General features: G+C 39.9%; 1 protein-coding gene across 1 annotated transcript in view; it reads left to right on the top strand.

The window, feature by feature from the left end:
- CPXM2 (carboxypeptidase X (M14 family), member 2) overlaps nt 1–13948 on the top strand; it is a 74736-nt gene extending 60788 nt beyond the window's left edge. Inside the window, exons 8-13 of the mRNA XM_010581992.1 lie at nt 933–1129; nt 2005–2184; nt 3178–3475; nt 7660–7799; nt 8321–8420; nt 13695–13948. Coding sequence (XP_010580294.1) covers nt 933–1129; nt 2005–2184; nt 3178–3475; nt 7660–7799; nt 8321–8420; nt 13695–13948 — 1169 coding nt within the window. The remainder of the gene's footprint in view (nt 1–932; nt 1130–2004; nt 2185–3177; nt 3476–7659; nt 7800–8320; nt 8421–13694) is intronic.
- Nucleotides 13949–15637: the final 1689 nt, after the last annotated feature.

Consider the following 15637-nt stretch of genomic DNA (forward strand, 5'->3'; position numbering starts at 1 on the left):
TGTGCTTTGCCGTGTCCATAAATACCCTGATACGTGTTCATCCCATGCAAGGAAGAGTGCTGCAACATGCTCCTAAGACATCTCTCCTTTGCCATAAGGGTTGGAGCACAGTAGATGTAATCTCTCCATAGACTTGGTGTTGACCTGACTACAGTCTCTGAACGTCAGATGTTAACACCAGAATAATTCATCTGATCTGCTCTGTCCGCTTACCTATTTTTGAGAGTCCTGCAGAAAATGCAAGGAGTGTGTCATGGGCCAGACAAATTGGGAGGGTGGATCCAGCCACAAGCCGTAGCTTGGCCAGTTCAGGTCTGTCCTGTTAATGTTTGCAAGTGTTTAATTCATACAAAGGACAATGAAATTACAGGGATTTTTTTTAATAGCTGGCACTATTCCTAATAATCTCTGAAGTATTTCGTAATTGAGTCCAAGTATTGTGCCATTCACTATAACCTTGAAAAATATATGTGAACCTGTTTTTTGATAAATGAAGGAAAAGGAGCGTGTGAAGTCAGAGATCAATTATGTACAGTTACTGGCTGTTACCTTTTAAGAGCCTTAACATCTGTCACAAAGAACTACTAGCGATGTATTTTTCATGTTATTTTTAGACTATCAGAACTTTTAAAATCTGCCTGTAACATGCTGAAATTGTGAGTATAATTAAAAATGCGTTTCATGCAAAATGGGTTTTGGGGGTTTTATACGGTAGCTTGAGATATCACTTACACATAAGCCCATTCTTCTAAAATAGCAACAGAAAGTAGTTATTTGTTTCTGTACAGTTACATTTTCATCTATCATTTGTTCAGTTAAAACATTTTTCCAACTCTCCTTAAGCGAAATGTTGCTGATTGACATCAATGAAATTTGGTTAGATATTTGATTTGCTGCTCTGACACCACTTCTGCTCCATATGCTTTCAACAGGTGAACCAGAATTTCGGTACATTGCAGGAGCTCATGGGAATGAAGTGCTTGGACGCGAGCTAATCCTTTTGCTAATGCAGTTTATGTGCCAGGAATACCTGGCTGGGAACCCACGCATTGTACATCTCATTGAGGGTACCAGAATCCACCTCCTGCCCTCAGTCAACCCAGATGGATATGACAAGGCATATAAAGCGGTAATATGATTGTGGATATATCAAGGAGTTATTTTACGTCTATTAGATGAATGAAACATGCTCCTGTTGTCATATTTTTTTTTCAAAGATCATATTTTACAAGCAATCAAAATAAAAAAAAAACCCAAACACATCAAAGCAAACACAAACCACTGAAACATCTTTCTTGGGGAAAAAAAAGCTGAAAGAAACAGTATTTATGTGACATTGGCTAACAGGAAGATGTGTATAGAAAGGAGGGTCACAAAGACTGCCAGAACAAACCATACCGAGGTGTATAGATCAATGGGAACACCATTATGGAAAATGGAAAATTCATGCAGTCTGTTTCTCATGAGAAACCAAACGAAGCACATGAAAATTTGCATTCCTCCGCAGCTGAAATTTAATAGCGCATCTTTAGGGAGAGCACAATGTGTTGGGCATTGTAAGAATTCAGTCTGGAAGAAGACAGACACCAGGAGGAAAAATTGCAGGGGCTGGTCAAATATACTGGAAAGTCTTCCAGGGCAGTCCGTACAAGACTGGAATACAAAATTTGCACTCACAGCCGTGGAAGGGAATATATGCTATCTCCATTGCAACCCACAGGAAAACCAGTCTTACATAGAAACCTTGAAAACAAACCAGAATATTTTGGCTAACCCCAAGTAATTTTTCATGGGCTTTGCTTCACCTCATTCAAGGTTTCGTACAAAATGAAAAAAAAGCCAATTATTCACTTCAGTTAATTAAATAATTCATCCTTTCATTTTTCTGTATAGAATTCTCTCTGACACATCCCCAAATACTTTGCTGAGGGCTCACAGGTTGTTGTATTCTGAATGATATTTTTTCTGAATGATATTTTTTCTCCCTTTTTCTTTAAACCTAAGGGTTCAGAATTAGGGGGCTGGTCTTTAGGACGATGGACTCAGGACGGCATTGACATCAACAATAATTTCCCTGATTTAAACTCTTTGCTCTGGGAGTCGGAAGATCAGAAGAAGAGTAAAAGAAAAGTTCCAAACCATCACATCCCGATCCCTGACTGGTACCTGTCTGAAAATGCCACCGTGAGTAAGACCAGAGAGCAGGGAACACAAAGGCTGGGGCATGCTGGAAGAGTGAGCTTTGCACTTCTCAAGAAATTAGTAACTTGTGGGTGAAGTTACATACCTGACCTAAGCTACTTGTCTAGGCTTCCTTGTCAGGAAATAAAAACGTGCCACAAAAGTACCATTCACCCCCATATTTTAGAGGCAGCCCTTGGGAAGGGAAATGCTGCCTGGAGGATTCTCTTTTCCCTTGGCAATTCCGAGAACCTGGAGGACTCGATACCCAACTTCTAGGCAGCAGCAGGTAGACAAAGAGAATCCCACCGCAGGGCTCAGTCCTGTGAATTGGGCTTCTCCCTAGTTTTGCGACGTAGATGAGCTCTTTGCAAACTCAGTCACCATACAGATTTCTCCTGGGGTTTTCTTATTTATTCTTACTTGCAATATATTCTTATCTGAAATAACACTCCAAATGCTGTGAGGCATATGCAAAACCAATGCAGTGGCTTATGCTAAAGTCATTTATTGGATCGTAGTGCCAGAAATTTAATTATTTTTTTTTACGTGGCCTTTTAAATATAATGCAACTATTGCTAGTGGCTGAGATTCCCCCAGTTTGAGGGGAAGGCACTTAACTGTGGCAGTTCTGTGGGCTTTAGAAATAGTTCTGTGTTTAAAAACCCTTATTTCAAAAACTCATTTCAGCCGATGGCAGAGGGAGCAATGTCATGGTCTGACATCTCTGTCGGTTGCTGCTCTTGGCCTCACTCTACATAGATGTTCCTGCTGCATAAATTACTAACATTAAGGTTTTGTTAGGGTTTTTTATGCACAGCTGGCAGGCACTGTAATGTAAAGAAGCCCTGCGCCTTGGCCACATCTCTTGTGCTGGCTACTCACGCCACGCTAAGAAACTCACAGCGGGACTCCTGCATCTGGTCTACCTTTGAAACAAGATTATCAGATTTCACAGGTTGAGTCAAAGCTGCTGTTTCTTTTTTTTCCTCCCAGGTGGCAGTTGAGACACGGGCAATAATAGCGTGGATGGAAAAAATTCCTTTTGTGCTGGGCGGCAATTTGCAGGGAGGAGAGCTGGTGGTGGCGTACCCCTACGATATGGTGCGATCGATGTGGAAAACCCAGGATTACACCCCTACCCCAGACGACCACGTCTTTCGCTGGCTCGCGTATTCCTATGCCTCCACGCACCGGCTGATGACAGATGCGAGAAGGAGAGCGTGTCACACAGAGGATTTCCAAAAGGAGGATGGCACTGTTAATGGAGCCTCCTGGCATACTGTGGCGGGAAGTAAGTGTCTGTAGAAACTGTAATTAGCATTACCTTGCTAAATATAATAATGCCATCGCTGCCTGGTGTACCTTGCAGAGGCGGTGGTGGTAAAACATGTGCCCTAGGAGGAATATTTCCCCAGGTGAAAGTCTGTTTGCTGCACTTCATCAAGTATCAGAGGACTGAAAGAAATTGTGTCACTAAGACCTGGTGACCATTTCATTTACTATGGAGGTTTCCAAAAGTGCATCTGCAATACATTAGTTTTATGGATTCTGTACCTTCAAGATGATTTGCTAGGAGAAAAGCAACCCAGTCCAAACCCGCTAGCAAGGGGGAACCTGTCAGCCTTTGCCATCTCACAGGGTGCCAACAGAAAACTGCTGCTGAATATCAAAGGTAACCAGTGTCAGAGCTGAAGCAGCAACTCCAAGGCGAGATTCCAGTGGCCCTTAGATAGGAAAATCACAATTTCAGCCTCATTCTCATTGAACTTGGTCACAGATCAGCCCCCGCTTGCATTCACTTTGAGTTGTAAAAACATGCCATAAAAAGCTGCTGCTTGCCTGCTACCATCCTGTTTTTAAAAGACCTGGACATCCTTATAATGAAATTTTTCATGGGCTCCATAGGCATTTCTGCTGCCAGAATAAATTGCAGACTGCACCATTCACCTTATGCCCAAGCCTGTCACCCCGCTAAGGAGCATGAAGGGGAAGCCGTGTCCTGTAGTGCAGACAAAGCATCAATTTCCAGGAAAGCCCCATTAGAAGCACATTTTTAACAGCAATAGGCACGGTTATCTCTATGGGTGTACACTTTGAGCAGGCTCAGAATCAGGGACTCTGCTGATCCATCAGAATTCTGCTCAAAATTTTTGGTTTTTGTAAGTACATCAGTTAGACAACATATTCTATGAAATTAAGAAATGAGCTGTGCATCTGCCATCACTTGAATAATAATAGGAACAACTGCAGCAGTAATGGCAAACAGATGCAAGCGAGTGTCTGTGCAGACCACTTTTTACTGGCGCTGGCTTGTGTTTGTAACTTGCAGGTAGTTTCACTGCATAAACATTTCTAAATGTTGGACATGGCTTTTATGGCTTTTACGTTGGCCCGTGTAAAGTTAATGCTGGCCAGCCTTTAAAGGCTAGAGCCAAGAATTAAATTTTCAAATATTTTTTCAGGAGGTTAAAAAGTGCTGGCTGAATTCGGGGGGAAGATTGAACTCAGATCACAAGGCCAATGCCTGACAATACACTTCTATGCATTTCTGCAAATTCTAAAATAAAATCTGAATGCTAACTTGACTGCTTAATTACCTAATTTATGAGTTTAATTTTCCTAAGTGCTATAAGAAACATGATTATAAATCGATCCAGAAAAGATGACATTGGCCATGTCACTAACAGCTGTCACATTAAGTTACATTAAGTAATGATGTACAATATAGATGCTGAATTGTATCTTGATTTCTTAGTAACAATTGCATATTGGATTTGGTTCATCTGATTTGTTTTATTGCTTTATAATGTTACTCATTATGCTTTACATCCTGCTCTCTTACATTATAGTAAGACTTCCAAGATTGTCTTTGAGAAAAATGCTCGGATACTGCTTTTGCTTTCAATTCTTTACACCTTGGACTCCAGACTAAACCTCAAAAGATGTGGTTTGCATTTGAGCTCAGCCTCCAACCTGCAGGATGGTTTTAGGCTTCTTCTCTACTTAGACAAATGGGAGAGAGCGATTTGTATTGCAGATATATATACATGCGTACATATATATGTATTGCAGCTGGTAGTTAACCAATGGCACCTTGTAAAGGGTTGTCCAAATACAGTTCCAGATTTGAAGACAAATTTCTCCTATATTTTTTCACTCTGTAATTCCATGACTGTACAGATGTAGCTGTATAGCTCACTCCACTTTTTCTATTTCTTTACCTTTTAGATCAACGTGTAACACTTTTTCTTCTCCTAAACTAAACCCCTGCTTACTGAACGACTGACCTGAAGGTGACCCACCACTAGATCCCTTGCAGAAAGCTCCCCGCCTGTCCTTTGGTGTGGGTGCCATCTCCTTGCTGTACCACAACTTGAAGCTGCCCGTCCTCTCTCCCCTCATCCACCTGCTGCCTGGCCTTGCAGTGATCATACATATAAACTTTTCACTGCTCATGCCATGGGAAAATTTATAAGGGATTTTTCTAATTCTTTTTCAGCACCAGAGAGTCCCTAGAGAATTATGTGCACCACAGATATCTTGCACAGATATCGAACATCTCCATGTGCCTTTGAAACCCAGCCATACTATTTCCTGCACGTATTTTGGACTGCAATGAGTGCAAGTTCTTCAGCAATTTTATATATAACACTTCTGCACTGGTTGAACTGCTCAAAGGCAAAGAACAGATGAATTTAATTTCATTTCCAGTGTTTTCAAGGCTGGATTTGCATGTTCAGGCGCTACGCGAAGAGTTGCTCTTGGCAACGTTAAGCCATTTTCTTAAATACATGTATTAAAACGGAGCAATTACTGTGTATTGCAAAACATTTCACAACAGATTAATCAGGATGCGATAGAGTATGTGAGGGGAAAATAATTGTGGCTGTTTCTCAAATGGAGGGGAAGCAAGTTTATGCAGAGTAGCATATGCCACTGTCTGATATTTAGGCTTTCCTCATCAACAAAAGTGTAAAGCTTAACATCTGTATTATATAATCCTCCTGCTCTGCATCCAGAAGGCACTGAGGGCTCGTTAAATACTTGACTACCGCTCTATGGTAATTGGACAGGACTTGGGTTTTTTTTTAACTCTTTTCAATCACAAGCACTCAGTGAAGGCAATTCTTGCTAATCTTTAAAATATAACAATTTTAATTTATAACAATTTTAAAATATAACAAATATAACAATTACTGATCGCTTATTAATGGGTTTTAAAATATTTTTTATTAGAACTGCAGGTGGAATGAGAAATGAAGTTCACATCATTTCCTTCTGTAATGTTCGTGTACTGTATCATGTTATCGGTGTGATTGAGGAGAACTAACAAATGGAATTTCCCAAAGGAAAAATAATTGTGAGAAACGGGAGAGAAACCTGTAAAATGGCAATGTTTGAGATCTGTATCTAAATACAGTCTTCCTTAGTGCTCAGGACCTTTGCAAAGGTCACAGCGCTCTCTGTAACATGGACTTAAACCACCGCTCCTCAGAGGTCAGAGGCCCTGAGGTTCCTGGGTTTTGATTAGGACATATTTCTGATGGAAATTGCTATTGCAGAGCCACGGTGCAGATTCCAGTCCTCTGCAAAGCCGTAATAGGGAGAAAACAGAATAGATCCTTTCATTCCTTACAAGCTAACAGATGCCATATATAACTTAAAAGAATTATTACTACCTTGATTTTTCTGGCTTTCCTATCATTTAGAATACTGATGTGGGAAAACATTTACACTGAGAAACTATCTCATCAACTGCTCTGATAAATCACTTTTACATAACAATGACTGTGTGCACATTGCTCTGTGTCCTGGCATTTAGGGTTGTATAAATTCAGTTAATGGCTGTGCATCCACGCAAGCTAACGTAGACTCATCCCATTTTTGCCCAGAACAATCGTAAGTGAGAGCTGCTCCACGGGAAAGTGTCCAGCATTAGTGAAGTTTCGTGCTTTCTTAAAAGCAAAGCACAAGTTTTTTGCTGTAAAGAGAGACCTTTCCTAACATCTTGTGGTTGTGTCCCCTTCTTCTCCACCAATATAATAGAAACATTACCTGGAATGACTTTTTGTGTGTTTTCTGCTAAATCTGTATTTCCTTTAAGTTTTGTGATGGCGGAAGGATGCTGCTCTTTGCAGCAAAGGGATTGGGGATGCGGTGCTGGGCTGACACAGTGGCCCGTGCTGTCACGGTGCAATCTTGTGTCCTCGGTTTTGAACATATTGATGGGACGCTGTCTTTAGAAAGTCTTGTTTTGTTAAATGTATAGCTCTGGTGTTACTCTGGTGCTTTGCTATGGGAGATGTGGCATTTCTAAAAATCTTTTGTCCTGCCAGGTCTGCTGACTAAGCCAGCTAAATAAATACCCAGTTAGTGTTTAAATAAGTTCTGTATTACTTTGCATAAAATAATCAGATCTGATCAATAGATTAAAAGAGGATATAAAATTGTTTCTTTTTTACCCCCTATTGACAGGCATAAATGACTTCAGTTATCTGCACACTAACTGCTTTGAGCTATCCATCTACGTTGGCTGTGACAAGTATCCCCACGAGAGCGAGTTGCCTGAAGAATGGGAAAACAACCGCGAGTCCCTGATTGTTTTTATGGAACAGGTATTCAACAGAAGAGTAACTTCTGAATAACTTGATGACTCCTTTTGGATTGGAAGGGAGTTTAAGGTTTCTGATATTTTTCTTGCATGGCTAATTACATGACTGTTGGTATTTGTGATAGAAACCTTACCTACGAGCAATACTGGCATATCACTTCAGCCAGGCTGTTTTGACTTAGGAGAATAAAATAATGAAGCTTGTCAAAATTTGGCATGAGTGCAGAGCTTGCTAGAAAGGACTGCCAGAAAAAGACCTTACGTCTGCTGTGTTATCTGCTCGTTTTATCTATCTTTTGAATTTGATGCCTCAGGAATCCTAACAGAATTTGTAAAGCTGATTCACAAGGAGCTAATGCCTGGGAGGCTGATACTGGGTTAATAATGATATTTCAAAACTGTGTGAACCATAAAGTAGGAATATAATACCTGTAATTCACATATGGAATTAATGATTTATGATATCTTGCTAATGATGGTACTGTTCATTGCTGTGCAATATTTGTTTGTTTATTCTCTCAATAGGTCCATCGGGGCATCAAAGGCATAGTAAAAGATGTGCACGGAAAGGGAATCCCAAATGCTGTTATTTCAGTAGAAGGTGTTAACCATGACATTCGCACAGGTAAAAAAAACAATACCAAACCCCTAAACATCAGTGCAAATGAACAGATTTAATTTTTGTTTAAAAACAAAATACAGAACCTCGTTGCATCTTTGAACTCTTTTCTGCGAAAAGCCAGCAGATAGTAGACAGTCTAAGGAGAGTGTTGCAGAAGGAGCGGCACATGAAGAGGGAGTCACCTCTTTCCATGGTGCAGCTGGGTGGACAAGAACAGGATTCTGCCTTTCCTCTCTACCCCTCTTCCTCTTTCCACCTCTTTTAAAGTATTGAGCAAATAGCCTTTTATCAGCCCCAAATCAATAGCCTACATAAGGCTGTGTCTAAAGAACTCTTATTGCTCATTTTCTAATGTAAAGGTAGTGCAAATCTAACCCAGAATAATTATAGCACTGAAAAACAAGGGTGTAGGTAATGCCTTGTTGGGTGAAGAATGTTCCTCTGGCTGTTAGCAGTTACAGGACTGTGAATGTGTTGGAGATGTGATTTAGAGCTGTGTCCAGAGGAGAAACAGCTGTTGCAGGGAAAGAGGATTTTCACAACCTGAAGATTCTCCTGCAAAACATTAAAGCTTTGTAAAAGATCGTTTAATGGGGCTCAGCAGAAACATTGCTTTGCACAGGTGAATTGCAGCCCAGAGAATTACTTTTCAATATGTATAGTTTAAAAAAAAAAAAGCACAAATGGCTATTTGCCTTGTTAGCACACTCTTGATCTATACCCAGACACAGGTATGTATACTCAGAGTAAATTCTAAGCCTATTCAATGGCCTGGAAAGTAGTTACGGTACTAAATAAAGAACTGCTTTAAATAGACACTAGCTAATTACAAGATTAATAGTAATACCTGAAAATTGCTTTGACAGGCAGCAGGTGGGATAGTGTCCAATGGCCATTGTGTTTGTGTAGGTACTGTACCGTGATTTAAGACACACAGTAATCTTAAACGGAGAAACAACAGAGGGGATATAGCAAGGAGACAAGCACGCAGAAAGAAATAGCAAGGCAAGATGTCGTCAGGAGTCTTTAGTGATTGCACTTAAAGTGCTGGTTGTAAGCGGTTAACAAGGTTTCTGTTGGACTTTTATGGAAAAGTAGCATCGTGGTGAATAATCGGACAAACCATATTGTTGTATAGTCTAGTTGTGGTTCAATATTAGAAAGAGGAACACAAATTTTACGTAGTTTTCATGTCCTGACTGGCATCCTGGGTTTTTCATTTGCTGCCACTTTCACGTGCTTTGCCACTGAGGTGCAGTGTGGCATGCTTTGACATGTAAACTGATTTCAGACTATGGAGTATCTTAGAGCTCTAGGTAAGAGACTTCCAAATCTCTAATGTTTGCTACAGTAGATTATCTGAGCCAATAATAAATCTCGGACTATCTAACTTAGTTTTTGATTAAGTTTATTTCAGTGCTACTGTGTCCCTGTTGTAAAAGAAAACATTGAATGACAGATATTTAATTAGGCAATAATGATTCTGCCTTAAATATTTCAAAATAGGACTACTGGGAAATGATAGTGGGAATTAAAGTAATCAGTTGTTTTTCCTTGTCTTGGAAGTCTTGGCAGTCTGGAAAGACTGCCATAAACTGTAGTCTGTATTACTCTGTTAACAGAATTAATATATTGCTCTGGTTGAGGCTGAGTAAATGCAATGGGTGATTAATCTCCAGCTCTCCGTACACTGGATTGCCACATGAAAGAAAAAACAAAAGTTTAAAGACAGCAGACATGCATATGGAAGAGAGTCCCAGTGGCATGTGTAATAAATCTGCAAGATCCCAGAATCCACCTTGTAACGCTCGGGGAATCTTGCAGATATTAACATCTAGACTTAGAGCTGAGCTTCTATGGCTTTAAGGACATCTACACTTGTTAGTACAAATAAAAGTACTTATTTTATTCTTTTTAATTCTTCTTTTTAATGAGACATTTAAGCTGACACTCTTTGGGATTCACTTTGTAGATGGGAACATAAAAGTTCTATCTTGTTTTATATTATACAGATAACAATGTATGTCTCGTTAGTCTTTGAGAATTTATGTTGGAGCCAAAGAGCTAAAATGACATGTAAAACTCCAGAGAAAGAAAGCAAATTGTGAACAGTCTTCTTTCTTTTATACCTTTTAAAATGAAATATGTATCCATTTAAACCTGTGAGTTGCCTTGATATAAAAATAGGTCAAGCAGGAGAAGAATTATGGCCGCTATCTCTATTTATATAAGTTTTGTTTGAAGTGAGCTAAGCTGTAAGGTATCTAGTGTTTCTTTGATACATAAATGTGGTCACCTACCCTGTAGAGCCAGACAAAAGTTGTAAAGGCCCTCTGATAACATTTACTTGTTTGAGAAAATTTCTGTGCTTCTTCCTATGGACAAAAAAAAGTGCATAGAAAGCTTTTTTTTTTTACTTGGATGTACAATATATCTTATGGGAAGAGAGGGTTGCTGACACTAGGCTAACAATATTAATAGGCTAATTGAAGTCATTGATTCTGAGAGTAAGAGCTTTGTGGAAAATTATTCCATTTTCTCTTGATGCAGATGTAACTATTGATTAAGTCTGAGTGATTGCATGCTGTTACGGCTAGATGTGGACTGTGCTCTATGAGGTAACCTTTGGAAAAGAGTTCATCAACTGGATGACCAAATGCACCTGGACACCTTTTTTCCCCACGGTGCAAAGGCAGTTTTGTGGGTTGCTTCCTGTAATTGCGCACTTTGGAAATCTCAAAGCAAATCTCGATGAAGAAATGTACAGTTTCTTACAGCCAGAGTTCAAAGACAGATACGTGTTTCTGTGTAATTTTTGCAATAAACCATAATTAATTTAATTTCACACAATGTTCAGAGAAATTTTTCTGAATATTTTCATAAGTTTCATATGATTTCAGAATACATTGTGTAACCAAACCCAAAGATTTTGAAGTGGCATTTAGTAACATTTAATAACATTAGTTTAAGCTAAGCATAATTCTGGTATTCTAACTCTCCAGTCTCATTCCTGGCTGTCTGCTCAGTAGAGAAAAGTTAAGCTTTAGTTGTTACATGCATTGGGTGTGCAGCGCTATGGCTAGCTTTCCTGGAGAGTCTTTTGTAGGTAACAAAGCATTAGGATAGATTTTTATAATGTATTTAAATTACTAAAATTTGGTATATTTAAGTGTAAATATGACAATTGTAACAAAGGTCTGTCCTCTCAGGCTCAAAGAGTGTTGCTCTTAATTGAAGTGTTTATGGAGTCATCTGAGACATTTAATTGATAATAACACTATCTTTGTATTTTTACGCATTGTTATTTTATCTAAGCAGACCCGATAGATGGAGATAGATGTAGTCTGCCTCTAGCCTGCTCCCTCTGGAGCCTATTCTTTTAGCAATCCTATTATTTACTAAATTTATCTGTATTTTTAATTGTGTTTCTCTTGCCATCTGCTCTGCTGCATTTTTTACCTACTGCATTTAATCTGATTTTCAAAAAAACCCCTTTTAGTCTGGTATTAGATTCTGGGCAATGACAGCTGACAGAAATACTAATGTCTACTTGTAAATGGAAAGGAGGTAAAGTGCATCCTGCTAACAGCTTAATATCCAGCTTTGTAATAATTTCCCAGTGGTGTGTGAATGTGTAGATTTTTTTTCTGGCCTTGTGCGGGGTTGTGATGAACTGCCTGTTAAATGTGTCAGAAAAATGTGGGTCAGTTTTGAACTCGAGGGGCTAAAGCCAGCCTCGGAGCGGGGATGCATTCACAGCCACGCACAGGGTGATCCATAGCCTTTTGTCAGCCCTGTAGTATCACCAGAGAATTTACAGCCAAAAATGAGCCTTTAGGGATAAATTCAAGAAACTTGGACAGCTTTATGTTTTGCTTTTTGGTTAAGGTGCCAACGGACCCGATAGTAGGGGAGAACTGAATAAATTGCTTCTCAGAGAGCTCTTCCAAAAAAATGCCTGAGTCCTGAGAAATAGAAAATCTGGACCTTGATCATCACCCTAAGCGGGGTCAAACTGGCTGAAAGAAAAACCTGATCAAGCTGGTATGCAAGAACTAACCTGGTCAGATGTGCTTCTTGCACCCAACTTCACACCTGTATTCAGAGACTGCAATATCAGGGTGCAGTTGATATTGCTGGTTTGCTAACACTTGCTGTTTGCAAACGTTTTGTATCTTACCAACCTCTGAATTAAAATCCTATTTCTTTAAACAGAAGCTAGCTAGTCTGATCTTTTCCCAAATATAATATTTTTATGCAAACCATCTTTAGTTTTTGCGACATGCTGCATTGCCAGTGACCTAAGGCTAGTGATAGTAAGGCTGTCAGTTCTCATCAGTGCTAAAAAAACCCAACCCCTCTTCATACAAGAGATGTTGCATTTTATTTCTATATGGAATTGCATATCTGAATATGCACTTTCATTCCACAGTGGGTTTTCCTAGGAGAGAGTGCAAAACTAATTTTAGATATTAGCGTTTCACCTTTTTCAGTTCACAGCTAGGCGTACTTGCTAGTTAAAATAATATTTAAAAAGAAGTCCTTATGTATGTATGGGTAATCTGAGATCATTTACAGGGAAAAAAGAAGAAAACAGAAAGTGCTGATTCAACGAGGTGTTAAAGTACATTTTGCTTTGTGCATGAGTAGTTTAGTTGATTACAAGAGCTCTGCTCATGCATTTCCAGGTAGGCAAGTGGTGAAGTACCCTGATGAATTATACTTTGTGGGAAAATTAGCGTAATAAAACTCAATGTAAGATTTTATGGAAGGGGATATTTACTTAGAGCTCTAAGTGAGTTGACAGTATGCATTCACACGCTTTGCATACTAAATAGCACCAAAACACACGTGTCCGGGTGGTCTGGCCAGGGTCATGAGTGTTATGTGGGTACCCCACTGGGGGTCCTCATGGTTCATTAGTTAGAATTAGTTTGGGGAAGGTCTTTTATACCCCCAAGGAATCACCAACCGTTACAAGGTGACCCTTTGCCTCAGGATCCTTCTGACTTCAGCTGACAAAAATCTTAAGCCAGAGTGAAGCCTGTTGTCATTTTTTCATCATTTGGAAAATACATTTGAGGCGTGTTTTCCCGTAGGGTTGGCAGGATGAGGAGGGGTGGGACCACCTTGTTGACACCTTCCTGGTGTGAGGATGCTGGGATGCTGCTGGTGGTATCGTCTTACCCCTGTGCAGGCATTTCTGTATTCTCATAAACAACATCTTCCTCAAGGAGAAAGGGCCCTTATCCTGAAAACCATCTCTTTTCCTCCCAGGAGCCGATGGGGATTACTGGCGTCTCCTCAACCCCGGGGAATACGTGGTGGGCGTCAAGGCGGAGGGCTATACGACCGCCACCAAGACCTGTGAAGTCGGCTACGACATGGGAGCTACCCAGTGCGACTTCACCATCTCCAAAACCAACCTGGCGAGAATCAAGGAGATCATGAAGAAGTTTGGGAAGCAGCCGATCAGCCTGTCCCTCCGGCGGCTCAGGCAGAGAGCTCGGCAGTGGCAGCAGCAGCGATAAATCTCAGCCCGGCAGTCCGCGGCGTCCCCGAGCTCTGCTTCTATCAGCCCGGCTGTAGTCGTAGTGAGAGTTACATAGCCCGTCTCTTCGTATGTATTTCTCTGCACGAGGCCTTTCTGTTAGTGGAGCTGGATCAATAGTGGGGGTTTTTTCAGTTTGGCGAAATATCGGAAAGAAAATTCGAGCCGAACCAGAAGAAGCCCCAGGTTGGGGGGGAGATGCAGGAAGAATGTAGAAAGTTGTTTTTGAGTTAACCTGGAATGAAATTGTTTGCTTGTTGGGTTATTTAATCCTTTGTAAATCTGTTTTCTTTAAAAATAGAAAAAAAGGAAAAAAAAAAAGAGATACTTGTAAAGGAGAAGTGTTGTTTTGAATGAAAAGCTGAAACATGTTGTTTCTAAAGTATAAAATTGGTATATTTTTGCAATTCAAAAAAGTTTTGACACTCTTTACATTTTATTCTCATATGGGAGGAGAGCTGAGAGGGGACAACTTCTGTTGAATATCATAAAAATTTGTGTCAAAATGTCAGTCCCCCTTTCCCTGAAAGTCTACCTTTTGACAAGCACCGTAATATTTGGGGAAAAAACCTGAAGCGAATAACCCACCTTAGCTTTCCTGCTTGGGTTGTTTATATTTAAGGATATATTGTGATTCTTGAGTTTAATGCCAGGTTTTCTCCTCTGGCTTTTTAAGGCTGGTTTTTTTACTCCGTGAACTAAACCTAGTGAAAAGGGTAAGGGATAAGGACCACTTCGGCATGTGGCATGACTCCCCTTCTCTAACCTGGGAGAAAGACTTGAAACAAAGCTTTTCTTGTGGACACAGCCAGTCGTATCATGTGTATGAGAGGAGAGGCTTGGTCACTGACATGTGCATGGTTCACAAATCCACTGATACCACCTTTTTTCTTGATTTTTGGCCTGTCTATAAGTGCCTTTTGTGCTCATGCACACCTTGTCCCACTGTCTTCTGTGACATGCAAGGGATTTGGTATTCCTCTGCATGGTCTGCTCATCTTGCCACTGCAGCTGCTGCTTTTCTGGCCTTACGACTCTATGGGAGCAGGATTTGTGCTTTATTATTGGCTTTTAAGTAACAAAATTGTATGGCGGGACAGGATTGAGGTTCAGGAAAGATGCAGATCAGATCTAGGAAAGAATGAACTAAATAAACACTGGACAGTATCAGCTGGTGAAAATCAGCTTTGCTCCATTAGCTTCAATGTTATGACCTTAATTATACCAAATGAAGGGCCAGCTGTATGACTTTAGCCAGTCAAAAGTCTGTGGCTAAATAAACATCTCTTAATATGCTTGGTAGAAAGATTGCAGCATACACTTCCAAATACAATTCTGTTTAAAACATTTTAATTGCTATTACAGTTTTTGCCTATTTGATATGATTCTTGGAAAAGACATTCACCAAAGTATCGTTCAAAACTGAGGAAAAATAAAGGCAAGTAGAAAACTTACTGTAAAAATACCATGTGCCATCTGTATTAAATCCTTTTTCTTGTTAATGAATCTTGCAAACACATAAAAGGCAAAAGATTGCAGAATGAATAATCATGAAACCTTGCATAATAAATAGGCATATTCTTAAATTTCTTAGACAATTCCAGTCCATGCTTGTTCTGCAGATTCCATTAAATAACAGCAATGTATCTGGCAGCAAGGGCTGAAAGAA

Source organism: Haliaeetus leucocephalus, unplaced genomic scaffold, assembly GCF_000737465.1.
Source record: "Haliaeetus leucocephalus isolate CR32 unplaced genomic scaffold, Haliaeetus_leucocephalus-4.0 Scaffold830, whole genome shotgun sequence".
Lineage (NCBI taxonomy): Eukaryota > Metazoa > Chordata > Aves > Accipitriformes > Accipitridae > Haliaeetus > Haliaeetus leucocephalus.